Below are 14,781 nucleotides of genomic sequence, written 5' to 3'. Positions count from 1 at the left end.
ATTAAGTGTCTTCCCTTTTCAGTATCATTTTAAGTAGACACATAAAGCAAAATAATTTCAATAATAAAAACCGCTTACAATTTTTTTCTCTCTATTCATTCAGTTATTCAACTGTTATGCATTACTTTGTGGAAGCCACAGAAGAAACTGCCTCATGTACATTTGTTCATCACCATTAAACTTTAGGATCGTTAATTACATAAATTAATTCAGGTTTCAGTTCAATGGTCTTGCATGTAATAATAATCAAAAACGGTTATCACTAATACGAGTTTTTCATTTCTGGAGTAGTAATCTAATTGCACAGAAAGCTAAAGAAACAACCATATTTCCTTATTACAAAGACCACTTATAAAATTTAATATTAATATATTTTTCTTTAATGTTTGTTTTTGAATTTCGTGCAAAGCTACATGAGGGCTATCTGCACTACCTGTCCCTAATTTCGCAGTGTTAAACTAGAGAGAAGGCAGCTAGTCATCACCACCCACTGCCAACTCTTGGATTACTCTTTTACTAATGAATAGTGGAATTGAGCATCATATTACAATGCCCCACAGCTAAAAGGACGAGTATGTTTGGTGTGACAGGGATTCGGACCAACAACCCTCTGATAACAAGTTGAGTGCCTTAACCACCTGGCCATACTACGCCCATCTTTCCATAATTAAATCAAATCTAACAGAAGATAAAACAACAAAATTGAAGAAAATTTTTCAATGTAATAGAATAAACTGTTAAATTATTAGTTACATGTCTTTAAACTATTAATTATGTATAACTGAATAAAAAAGAAATAGCTGTAAAGTATCAAACCAAAGTTCCTCTATTTATATTTATTGATATTTACTAAATTGGTTAAAATGGTTTCATGTGAAACTTTAAAATGTATAAAGAGACAATCTTTAAATGATATTTGTCTTATATGACACAAATGCTAGGCACTTGCAGCAGTTTGACTTGTATGTGAAATATATTTAAGATAAATTTACACAAAAAAATCGATTTTTCAAAATTTTATTTCTTTACACTAAATTGCTAAATATTCAAAACTATTTTTTTATATACCAGATTAATCTATATTTTTTCTATTGCCCTATTGAAATTCTTCATGACCTATAATACTCTTGAAGCTTTTCATCTTTAGGTTTAAGAATTTTCTTTTCACGAATGTTGACAACCCAACCTGGCTCGAGTCCATAGAAAATTTGACGTGGATCTTTCCTAAGGGTAAGAAGTTCCCACTGGAAAACAAAATAATTATAACCATATGTCTCATCTATGAACAAACGTCTTAAAAAGTAATTCAAAAGTATATATATAAAAAATGAACAATATTCAAGTAGTTACTTGCACATGAGAGAATAAATTTAATGAGTGGTTATAATTATTGGAATTTTTAATGTTTTCACTTCCTTATATACACATGGGCTATGCAGTCAGTTCAAAGGTTCCCAAGTATAAATGACCTTAATTTTGAGCTATTTACTAAAGGGAATAGAGTAAAGAGCACCCATTACTGTAAGACCTTTGTCCAGCTCTTTGGACCAAATAAAAGAATTGAGTGTATCTGTTGTAAGACATCTTCTAAGAAGTGCAACTTCTGTGAATCACAGAAGTTTTGATTCACAATTTGAAAAGCAACTTTTCCTTATCACTTTCCTCAGACACTTAGAATGTCTACGGCAAACTAGAAAGGTTCACAAGTTGTGGCTTGACTAATTAGGTTAAAATATTAGAGAAAATATTGTATAATAAAACACATATTACAAGCAACATAAAACTTATTACAAATCATGAAGGCTAGAAATACCAGTTTTGATATAGGCCTGTCTTGAGGTACAATCTCTAAGTTGTATAGTTCAAAACTTCACAAAAAACATACCATAAAAACTTTGTTGTTGTTTTTTTATATAGTGATGTCTGTAGAATTATATATTTACAAACCTTTGGATCTTCAGCAATATTGGGTAACTGATAGCCATACTTTTGAGCCAAGGAAAGTCTCTCCTCAGCAACTTTGCTAGGATCAGCCAAGTAACCTCTATTTGCAGGGTTTGTGTAGTACTCTACCACATCTTCTGGAGGAAGATGTCTTTTGGGTATTGGAACGCCTGGAGAGAGTTGAAAAAACTGTGACAAAATATGGGTAATACAACCTGTAATACAACCTCATACTTAATTTTGAATTTTAAAAAATAAGTAAATTCCTCTGAGATGTTTTTATAAATTATTATTTCTTTATTTTTCATTATACTTTTACCAACAAAATTATTTTAGTAGACATGGACCACATGTTGTTACTTATAGAGAGAAACATTTAACAATTGTTTTACACATTAATTCTGAAAAACAGTTATTGTGATTTGGACGATCAGAATGTATCTTACAATAAAAATGTAAAAAACAATGAAACATATAGAAATCCCAATAATTGTTATAAACTGAACCAATTCCAGGTTATAACCTTTAACATTAAGTTTTTTGTTTGTTTGTTTTTGAATTTTGCACAAAGCTACATGAGGGCTATCTGTGCTAACAGTCCCTAATTTAGTGGTGTAAGACCAGAGGGAAGGCAGCTAGTCATCACCACCCACCACTAACGAAGAGTGGGATTGACCATTACATAAAAAGCCCCCATGGCTTAAAAGGCGAGCAAGTTTGGTGCAATGGGGATTCAAACCCTTGACCCTCAGATTACGAGTCGAATGCCTTAACCCACTTGACCATGCCGGGCCCCGTTACATTTTTAAGTGCAACTTTGTGCTTAACTTCAAACAAATAAACTATCCGTGCTATGCCTATCACAGGTATTAAAAGCCGGTTTTTTGTATTGTAAGTCTGTAGACATGACACTGTACCACTGTTTTATACTTCAAAGTATAAATTAACGAAACATGTAGGTAGACTCACAGTTAAAAATAATCTTGTCTGTAAGAAGTATCAGGTTTATCTATATTCTGAAAGTAATTAACCTGAAATGTCTGCGTTTAGATGATCGAGTTCAGACTATAAATTAGCCATAAAACATGCATTTTGCAAAAGAGCTGCCACTAGATAAGTATGCAGACAGATTTCTGTTGTCCTACATTTGTTTGGAAATGCTTTTTGTTGAAGTTCAATATATAATAACCCCAACTCCTAAACTTAATGCACTGAAAAAAACAATTCTGACAAAAATAGTATTTATATTATTTCTACTGCTAAACTAACGTAAACATAGGAGGCTGAAATTATAGGTATTCCTACCACAATGCATAGGGTATGCGAGTACAGAGACAATGTCATGACTTTCTTGTACCTACTGGTCCTTATCTCTGAGTAACTTCTTCATACAAAGTTTATTTAATTATTAAGTATATTTTAGGAAATAATGAATTTCTGTCCCTTTATTCATCACTATCAAGACACCTTTGTTTAACAATGGCAGTATCCAATCTTTTTCATGTACTCCAACTCAGAGATGATAATTTACTGAAACACTGTCATGTCACTGCCTGTAGCTCATTATAAACTGTTGACTTTTAAGAGTCTGAAAGTTTACCACAACTTCTAAATTGTACAAGTAAGAGTGCACTAGTGTTGTTGCTATCATAGAATTTTAATGATGAGATAAATGAAAGCTCATTAATGGATATAAACTGCATGAAGTTTTGAGTGAAACTACACCCAAAAAATTTCATTCATTTGTTATCAACCAAAAAGCAATGCCATGAGCTGGGTCTATTGTGAATATCAAAACTTGAGTTTTAGCATTATAAGTCCTTAAACTTACCACCAAGCCCCTAAAGAAAAAAAACTTTCTGAGAGAAACTACCAAGAAAATGGCTAAACACAATTTTATCACACATTACACTTAGCTCTGTTCTCTAACCCTGTATCTGCTATATATATGTATAGCAGATATATCTTATATACAGTGCATGCATGATCTAAATCAAGATCTGGAACATGGTTGAATCCATAAAACTTTAATTTATAATAAAATATGAACTTCTACACAACTACATACCCAACAAAGGTGTACATGTCATATTGTTCACGATCAACACTGTTGGTTGTGTTAAGGTTCATCGTAAATAAATTAACTGTAAATATCATTTAAAAGGAAGTTATCCAGAAGTTGGTAAAATATAACTAATAGTATCTTTTTGTTTTAAGAAAAAAATAGGTTATCTTCTGTTCTTTGAGCTGACTCACTAGGAAACATAGTAAGTGAAGAAATACACCACTTGCAAGTGTTCAATAACAGTCAGATTGAATATAGACTTTCACTTAATTTTTGAAATACGAAAGTGTGTGTTACTTAGCTAACATATTACAAACACTCCAATTGAGGTAATAGAATATTTTCTGGCAACTTGTATTACACATTAAAATAAACATAAAACATCGTATAATATGGCCATGCTAATCTCAAAGGAAGATGTTACTAGTATGATATGGCCATGCTAATCTCACAAGAAAATGTCACTAATATTTATCTGTGCTTGTGAATTTACAAACAATTTGACACTAAACCTTGAAACTGCTAATTAAACACTAGCTGATTTTAATAATTTTGATCCTAAATTTTCAACAACCATTACAAAGATAACTATTTCTAGTTGAAGATATCTACCATATAAAATGTAAATAAAATAATGTTTGACATGTATTAAAGGCAGACATAACAACTAATTTGCTATTTTGCATATCCTTGCTACTGAATAAGTCTGAATTCAGCTTTTTATTACCTTAAGATCTTCTCTTCTAGATTTGGTGTTAAAAAAATGTAAACATTACAGGTATTAGGAACTATATAATTAACATTTTGGCAAGAAGAAATTTCAAATTCCCTAATGAATGCTTCTGAAAGTGTTGAGAAAAATTAGAAAACATACACAGATGGAACATGATAACAAACAAAATTATACCAAATATTTTTGTGTTCTAAGTTTAAGTCATAATGGAAATAAGATTTTAATTACAATCACAACAACCTAATTGCCAAAGTCACTCTTAAAATATTTAGATGGCAAGGATATAAAATGGCTTAACATTGTTTTTTTTCCTACAGTTTCTGTGCTGTCTACATTAACATTCAGAGCTGACTGGTACTCAACAATAAAAGTAATGTCCATAAATAATTATAATTAATTTATTAAGCTTCTTTATTTTTCAAACACTACATTTATTCTCTAATTTTTTTTTCATGAGAAAAACAGTATTTCAACTACACTATGTCCATTACATCTATTGCTGATGAAGAGACCAAATAAAACGTGTTTAAAAATATCATAAGCCTAATACTATTGTTATAATAAATATAATTATAGTCACATCTCCATAGTAACAAGAGCAGTACTATTGTATGTTTATTATTATTACTGAAAAAAACACAATGGATTACCCCACAGCTTCTTCAAAAATTAATGCACTCTTAAACGAATCATCTACATGTGCACTTGTTACATTTGAGGTTTTTGAGGGTTTAGTGATTGGGCATTTGTTTCTGCCTATGAAACCAATATATAGTTAGTAAAACATCATCATTTAAACAGATACTTGGCAAATTACCTTTAATTATGTTAAAATGCATTTTAGTTGTCATACTTCAGATTACATATTTAATATAAATGGGAATCCAGTGCAAGTAAAAAAGAAGATCTTCACACAGTAGTGAATAAGGCACAAGCCATCAAGCCAATGTTCCGGTGTCAATAGTGAAGCTAATATACTTTTAGGAAGTACTTAAAGATGCATGTTTATCATAAATCAAAGAGGTATTCATCTCTAGTTAAGCCTTATTTGGAATACTGTACACAGTTTATTCATCTACGAATAGACACTGATTTATTAGGAAGAATACAGAGGACATCTTCCAGGATTATATTAGCAACAGAAGAGATAAGAGAAATGAAAGACCAGAGGCGATGTTGTTGTAACTCTAACTTATCCAACAGATCAATAGGATAAAGTATACTGAAGACAACAAAATGAAAGGACAGAAATTAAAGATCTGGAAAAGGTTAAGCTAGGCTCTAATCAAGATGCATTTATCTTTCTAGCAGAATGACTGGCCTATGAAAATGAGTTGATGACACTTTAACCCTTTCCCCATGGGTCACAGATCAAAGGCTATGTCATTAAGTTTGTTGACTTGCATTCAAATTTTCATTGAACTACTATTTTATACATTTATGTTGATACATTTGGTATCAAATTGTAGGTTACTGAGCTCAATAAACTGTAATGGAATTCCATGATATTGACATAGTAATTTATGATGTTTTGGTAATTCAACTGTGTATGTATGTATGTATGTATGTGTATATATATATAAAGCTTGGAAAAATATTTTGGTTTTATCCTCCACATGCAAAATTTTAAAAGGCTTAGAAACCTATGTTCAGCAGCACTGAGTTCAAAAGTTGTAGCTAGAACAGATAATTGTTTACTTTATTTACTGTTTTATATTTTAAGAAAAACAAGTTTATGAACTTATTTCTAAATAGTAATAATGTATACATATAATGTATAATAATTGAAATGTGACTATATTACAAAATACTAGTAAATACTAGTGGTTTGCTTTTTATTGTTTGATATGATAAAAGTGCACGTGCACTGCATCAATGCACATTATGTAATGTTAGCTAGTACAACTGGAAGGTCAATATAATAAAAAAAATAAATATAAATATATAACATTATGAGACTCACGCTGCTTAGACTAAACATTTGTATTTTTGTGTTATAATTTGTAGTTATTCTAGAACAAATAATAGCATAAGTTATATTTATTTCCTAATTTTTTTATGATGGTTACAAGGTTGGCCAAACTGACAGATGCAACATGGTTTGGGTAGAGAAGGTAACAAACAAAATATAAAGTCTTAGTGAAAACATACATTTGAAATATATTTAAAAGATTTTAGTGATTACACAAATAATATTTGAGATTTTTGGGATGACAAACAGTTTATATCATAACAGAAAAAGCACTTTGCACTCTGACTAGTAATGAAACAGGCTCTATTTCCACAAACAAATCTTTAGCAAAAATAATTCAATCAAAGAAATCTGATTTCTTTGTGTACAGATCACTTACAATCATTATTAAAAGTCTAACAAATTTTGTAATGATACACACACAACATCAAAATTTATAGTATAAATACTTAACATGTGCAAATGTGTATACAAGTTTGTGTATATTTTACTGAGCCTGTTGCAAAAGAGTTAAAAGAGTTTAAGAGGGGAGCACATGATTTACTGAAAAACATTTTATTTTTGGGTAGAAAATGAAACCCAAATAATAAAAATCAATATGGTGATCTCAAACATAACAAAAGAGTGTTAGTACTTTTAACTACTTCATTGTTCACTAACCTTTTTTAAAAAATCTAGGTGGATTCATGGCTGCAAATAAACTGGCCACATCATAATATGCAGTGGTGATCAAGCCCCCATTCATTTCTATTGCAGCAATGACTGATTCAGAAGCATGCTGAACCTCTATATTTACTTGAGCTTTGAAGGAATCAAGACCCTGTTAAGAAATGATAGAGTAATTAACAGTCAGTACACATGTATAAGCCCTCACAAATATATCCACAGAAAATATACACAATGATCAGAAGACTTCTCATTTCATAGAAAACCTAAAAATAAATGGAAAGGTTTTAAAACTGGATACAGTAAGGGAAAGATTGTCTCAAATATACAACCCACTCCAAAAAAAGAAAAAAAAAAAACATTTCATAGAAAAATGAAAGCTCTTTTTAACTGCACTTATGTCATTTATCTTATTCTTCATTACTGGGCAAAAGCCGTCAATGTTTTCTATAACATATTACATATCTGTGATCAACCATTTAAAATTCACAAGCCAAAAAGTTACAAATGAGGGACTTACAAAAACAATAGCAAGGAACTGCAAGCATTCTTACTAATATTTCATTTTTAGAATGTAATTAAACAATCAGTTACCCAACAGTCTACTGGTTGAGAGGAGATCATGCTCTGCTATGAAACATTTGTATAAACAAATACAAACAGGCAAAATTTAATACTAAGAACTTTAACACGTAAAAAAAACACAGCCTAGTTTTTGGATGAGTAATATAATATAAATCAAATTAAAATTTTCTGAAGTTGAAATCATACATTTTAGTTCAGGTTTTTCTTAAAGCAAAGCCACACCAGGATATCTGCTGTGCCCACTAAGAGGGCTCAAATCACCAATTTCAGCATTGTAAACCTGAAGACTTACTGTTGTCTCAGTGGGGGACACACATTTTGCTTATGAATATTTGATTATTAGCCAGCACTACCTCTCAAAAAAACACTTTTTTGACAATATCATGGAAGAAAATTATGACTTTATTAAGAATTTTTACATAATGCCAGATTAGAACAATGTTAAGTATAAAAAAATATTAATAATAAATTAGGATAAAAGAAGAGCACATTAATTGATCTATTTACAGAAATTCTTGACATCAGCTTACTTCATCAGTTAACTGGATTCCAAAATGTCGTTCACTTGGATCAAGGAAGTACAAGGAGGTGTTACAAATAGCAGTAAGGTCAATTGGTTGCAGGGGATCTAATCGGCCCGTATCGATCATAAGCTGCAGCTGTTTGAGTGATAAGGGTGGATACTGACGTCTCAAGCTGGAAAAAACAAAATGAATTCACAATTCAGTGCAATATTTTCAGAAGTAACAGAAAATATCCAGGAAAGTCATGAAGTTATAAAATAATAATTTTTAATTTTTACTAAAAAAAAATGCAAGTCACACTGATACGGTTACATTCATTAACCATCATGTTATAATTCCCCCATCCTTCAGCTAAAATGGCAACCATGTAAGGTGATGGGATTTATAAACCTACATGGTGTCACAATATCTTCACACTATAGTACAATTTACCTACCTTTCTTATACACTACATTTTTTTTTCCTTTTGCCAGGTGACTTTGATTATTTAATTATATGGAATTAGCCACACATGGGCTATCTGTGCTCTGCCCACCACAGGTATCAAAACCTGGTTTTATGGTTTACAGTTTTGCAAGTATACAGACATACCACTGTGGCATTGGGGAGCTGCTGAGTGAGAAATTATTTATAATGCCAATACTGTAAGAGTTCTCAATGAATGCCATATGTATGAATAGCTTTTATATCCCAACTGCAGTACCATCTATTGTAAACAAAATTAAAACACATCAAAAATTGCATGCATTCTGGATTAGTTCTTCAAGAACAAACATCTTGAAGAAAGCCAAGGTTTTATATGCTGAGAAAGATCACCAACAATACCACTTTTTGTCAAATATTTAAACAGTAATTGTAAACTACCTGTAACCAATGATACAATTTAAATTTACTTTATATTAGCTGATGTAATGCTACATTCTCAACTCTTTCAAGTTTTTCTGCATAACCTTGAAAAAAGATTTTGACAAACAGTTTGATAAACCAATATACTATAGCCTAATAAATATTTAAAAACTGGTTAAAATCAGAAGATACACTTTTTAACAATGTGTATTCATATTAAAAAAAAAAGAGAACTGAGAAGGAAATTACATACTCTCCCTCAAAGAAATCAAAATATATTTTTCATTAAATAATAACACTGTAACAGCCACGTAAATAAGACAGAGCTTTACAAATGTTTTTCAACTCTAGACACAAACTGGTCTGGCCCTATAAGCATTGATCTGTATGTATACAATTATAGAGAGGCACAAGGAACCACAGCTAATGGCACTATATCTTGCTGTTTGTACTTAGTTTTAAAATGGGTCAACATAAGTCTGGTATGAAATGGTCATATCTAATGTCTCAAAGCAATTTTCAGTTGGAATCAATTTTCTATTCAAACTTCAACCTAAAAGCATGCAACAGTCATATTTCTTTAATTCATGAAGGTTAAATTACAATATGATGTTGCTGTTAACATTTTGGTTAATTACTATAATTAGTATACTAACAACTGAAGTTAACACAATAAAAAAAAAATCAAGACAATGGTAGAAACAAATATTTTAAATGCAATCCAAAAAGACCCAAAATAATGTTTGTTTTCACCACTGTTTTATTCTTTATGGAAAGAATTCAACAGGTCTAACAATGGTATTAAGTGACAGAGGTCAAGCTGAGCCAACACTTTTCTTTCTTTGGAATGCAAAATACACAAAGTCTGTTTACCCATAAATAGCAAATTATTTATTTCCACATACATATTACATACAGTTATACTGTAACAACATGAGAGGATAAGCCTAACAAACTTACTGATGACCTTTGTGATAAGGTTCACAAGGAATTCTCAAATAAAATGGTGTTGCTCCAGATTCCATTCCAATTCTCATGTAGCTTTGTCTTTGTCCAGATCCTTTAGTACCATATCCATGAGTTTTTCCTCCATGTTGTCCCCTTCTAGGTTTTTTCTTAAGAAAAAATGTTTTAAATAAACATTACTTCTGAAACTTATAATTCTTTTATGCATTAAAACATAGCCATTCACAAAACATGTAAGAATAATAAACAGAAATACATAAACATATCCCAAAGTACTAAATGAAACTATGTAACAAAAACAGAAATAATCAAGTCAATCGAGGAAAAAAAAAAGATAAAAATAAAAGAAACAAACTGCTAAAAGAAAGTCAAAAGTATCTTGGAAAACAGTATCAATAACAGCTAAGTCAGGCAATTATTGATACCATGTAAAACATATAAATTAATAATTAAGATGCCATTAATAGTTTTCTAATCAATGGCTTCCCAGTGTTGTTTAATGCTTGCTGTTAAACCCTGCTGTTCCTTTTATCCTTTCTTACAATTTGTACATCCATAGATATTTTTGACTATCTTACCTTCACTGATGCTGAACATTTGACCTATTTTCTGCATTTAAGATTAAAGTTTATAATGTAATACAAAAGTCATTCCATTCCTTTTTTCCTGTCACATATCCAATATTTGATTTATTCTCTGATTTGTCCAAGTTAATTTGAGCAAACCATTTTTCACTGTATCTTTAACTTTTGCATGTTATCATGTCTTACAACAAGCTCTCAAAATAAAGAATAAAAAAAACTGCCATTTTTGAGTTTATGAAAAAACACGACATGAAAGTGGTTGAAATAAGTTATAAATAAAATATGGGGGTGATATATAAAATGACCAGGTTTAACTGATATTTGGAATTTGTAACTGTGGTGTGATCTTAAAAAAATTCAAGATTTGTTTACAACTTTACACACATGTATTTAAGAAAGAAAAATAGGATCACACAATCTTTAAAACAGGTGCAGGGATTGAAAGAATTACACATATCTGAGAAAAATACTAGTAACATCATTACTAGCACCTAATTTTATAAGAGTAACTGATTTCAGAAATATATTGGTACTAGAAGTAATGAAAACCAGCACTCAACATAAGTTTGAGAAATAAATTTGGAATTTTTCTTTGCTCAAAGCACATGATGGACATCCTTAGGTGATATTTTAATGTTCTCAAGTTACATGATGTTATGTTGCTGTAACTATACTATTAGTTAATTGTAAAAAATGTTGCCCTGTGTTATAGATATTTTTTTGTAATTGTATGTTACAAATTAGAGAAATTAAATAAATGTGGTGAAGAGAAAATGAGTTCTGAGACTCATTTAGATACATTTTTTGTGAATTCTATAGCAAAACACAGTTTTTGTAATAATTAGTGATTTCAATATCATCATAATGCACTAAAGAGAAGGTATGCATAAATGATCTGCTATACATGTTAATAACACTATCTATACACTACTCTTTGTAATTACTGAAACTCCCTTCTGTTGCATCACCCTAATGATAAAATTTACAATTTACTGATTTTTTTTTTACTATATTATGTATATGCATATTTTCTTCTATCTTCCCAACTCTGTAGTTAAGCTGTAATGTGAAGCCAATCATTTTGATATCAAACTAACCAAAATTACAGTCAGGGAGATTTAAAAATTGCTTCTTCTTGACTACTCTCTATTTTATAGAACAATTTTAAAGATATTTTATGTGATTTTTATAAATTGCTAGGATTCTGCAACATGACATAAGTTTAATTTTCCAGAGAATGATTCTTTATGATTTTTGGTCCTTTTCTTTCACCTACATTCCCATTTTGTTTTTATTCATGGATATGCATTGCTACTAGGAAATAAATGTCTAAAAATATATTTACTTTTACCTATTGGAAAGAGGTATGGATATCAAAAGCTAATCAGGATGCTTCTGTGTTCTAAATTTTACGAGTATAGTTAATTTTCTATTGTTAATTGTATTAATAATATTGATTATATCTAAAATTTGTAAAACACACATTTTATACTTCATTTTTACACTTATTAAAATTACTTTGTAATGTCAGTTTATTTATGCTCTATGTATTTATGACTACCCTAAATCTTGTGAAATGTTATTGGGACTTTGATAAAATTGTTAATATCATATTCAACTACTTCTTATGTACTTCTTTATTACTGCTTGCACTTAATACTAAAAGCAAATCAAAGATACCCAATCATAGCCTGATTCTAGTTTTAAAAGTTCTAACTGTATTTCTATGTTTTGTAACGATTTTAATTTGTTATTGTGTGCATCTAATCAGTTTGCTGTAGAGAAAAAAAAAGATTAGCTTCATTAATTCTACAGAGCAGTGAAGTCACGTTTTATTTCCGTTACATATCTTTTGATAAAAGAACGTGAATCTGAATAATTTATTTTCAATTTAAAAACTAAAGAAATAAAAGGTATAATTATTAACGTTATAATTCAAGTTATATTACAATAATTTGTTACTAAATCACAATTGGGTAACACTACAACTCATATCAGAAAAACACAACGGTTCAAGAAATCTGCTGATATACTGTGGATTGTTTAAAGTTATGATTAACATTATTTATAAGTTATATACATGCGGAAATAAATTAAAATTTTAAAAATTAAGTACGTACTTTCTTTAAGGCTTTATTGTTAGGATTCGGGCCGAGATTATTCAAAGCCACTCGTGGAAGATATCGCAAAAGTTCTAATGCTTTATCTGTAGAAGACTTCGCCATGATACTAATGCAAACTGACATCTGGTGGAAAAATATATGAGCTGTTTCACTTATTTTCTTATAGTTTATGAATAGCTTGCATGAATCGGGAATTGTTTACTATTAGCGTTAAATATCATTTGTTGAAACTTGGAGTAATACGCTAAATATATAATTAGGTTGTTTACATAAAATATAACTTTACTACGTCAAGTATGTTTAACTTCTGTTTTTATATTTTGAAAATGAAGAGAAACTAATGCAGCATCTAGAATTCTTCAAATGTTTTTTTAACTTTGATAAAAGGTTTTTTTAAGTATCTCTACAGAACTTACTATTACGATAGTGTTTATTGCCTTTTGTATTTTATTTAAAAAAACATATTTTGGTACACTTAGGTTTTAACATTGTCGCTTTTGAAATACATTATGGTAGCCTATGTAATGAAAATTGTAAACTCGATATCTGTTCTGACATTTCTATTATATTTTACACTGCCATAAATACCATAAACTATATATTTACTCATGTGCATTAAGGTAATTATTTCTAAGTTTTCGTTCAAGTGTTTTCCATGTAATAAGTATATCCTTGTAAGTTTTATTGGATTGTTTGTTTCTTTTGAATTTCGCGCAAAACAACATGAGGGCTATCTGTACTATCTCTAATTTAGCAGTGTAAGACTTGAAGTAAGGCAACTAGTCATCACCACCCGCCACCAACTTTTGGACTACTCTTAACAACGAATAGTAGTATTGATTGTAACATTATACCATCCACACGGCTGAAAAGGCGAGCATGTTTGATGCGATGGGGATTCGAACCCGCGACCCTCAGATTGCAAGTCGAGAACCCTAACGATCTGGCCGTGCTGAGCCGTTTTGTTGGAAGGTTGTAAACATTTAGTGATCATCTACCTTAGATAACAACAATTATTCAATAGATTTGTACTTGAATGACTTTTTTTTCTGTATTATGCCTTTCCTAGGTATGGGGTGGCACAGATGCTTGTAAAAATTAGTATGAGTCAGGGCTTATCTCTGTTGAATACAGTTAATGATTGAACATTGAAGTACAGTAGTATTCAAAGCATTCTAAATGTTTAATTTGCTTTTAATTTAAACAGGTAAGCATTTCTCGATCGATTAAGGTATAATTTTAATATTAGAGGTCGGTTCTGGAATGCCGAATACGGATTCGCCTAATTTACTTGTTAGGTTTATGACAGAAAAATATCGTTAATACCAAAGCTGCCCAACTTATGAAACAATGCATTTTATATTTACAATTAAAAACAATATATTTAATTATCTTTACTTACTGTTGGGTTTATTTGTACTTCTTTGTCTAAATAGGCAGCCTGCTTTGATCGAAAGTTAATGTAACTTGTATAGGACTATTTTTCCTTTTGTGTCATCCAAAACTTTTCTATATAAGACATTCTTATAGAAGTATATAGATTTTTATGCTTAACAGCAGGGGTAAATTTTTAACACTTTGGTGAGCTTTGTGATATACCAGTATACTAAAATCAGGGGTTCGATTCCCCTCGGTGAGCTTAGCAGATAGTCCGATACGGCTTTGCTATAAGTAAACACACACACACGTACAAGTGTAAGTCTTCTTTTGTTTTGCTGGTGAAATAACCAATGAATGCGGTACCGCATAACAACTGAGAGAGATTATATTATT

General features: G+C 30.3%; 1 protein-coding gene across 1 annotated transcript; it reads right to left on the bottom strand.

Moving 5' to 3' along the window:
• Positions 1 to 1,001: 1,001 nt before the first annotated feature.
• Positions 1,002 to 13,161, bottom strand: mRpL15 (mitochondrial ribosomal protein L15). The gene is made up of 6 exons (XM_076478212.1): positions 13,006 to 13,161; positions 10,296 to 10,450; positions 8,496 to 8,661; positions 7,375 to 7,534; positions 1,948 to 2,114; positions 1,002 to 1,244 (listed from the first exon to the last, which is right to left on the bottom strand). Exons 1-6 carry the CDS (start codon positions 13,129 to 13,131, stop codon positions 1,110 to 1,112), a joined length of 909 nt encoding a protein of 302 aa, XP_076334327.1. The 5' UTR covers positions 13,132 to 13,161; the 3' UTR covers positions 1,002 to 1,109.
• Between the last annotated feature and the right edge of the window lie 1,620 nt (positions 13,162 to 14,781).

This window comes from Tachypleus tridentatus, chromosome 13 (genome assembly GCF_004210375.1).
Source record: "Tachypleus tridentatus isolate NWPU-2018 chromosome 13, ASM421037v1, whole genome shotgun sequence".
Taxonomy (NCBI): domain Eukaryota; kingdom Metazoa; phylum Arthropoda; class Merostomata; order Xiphosura; family Limulidae; genus Tachypleus; species Tachypleus tridentatus.
Note: the sequence above shows the minus strand (reverse complement) of the source record. Positions and strands in the feature narration are given on the sequence as shown.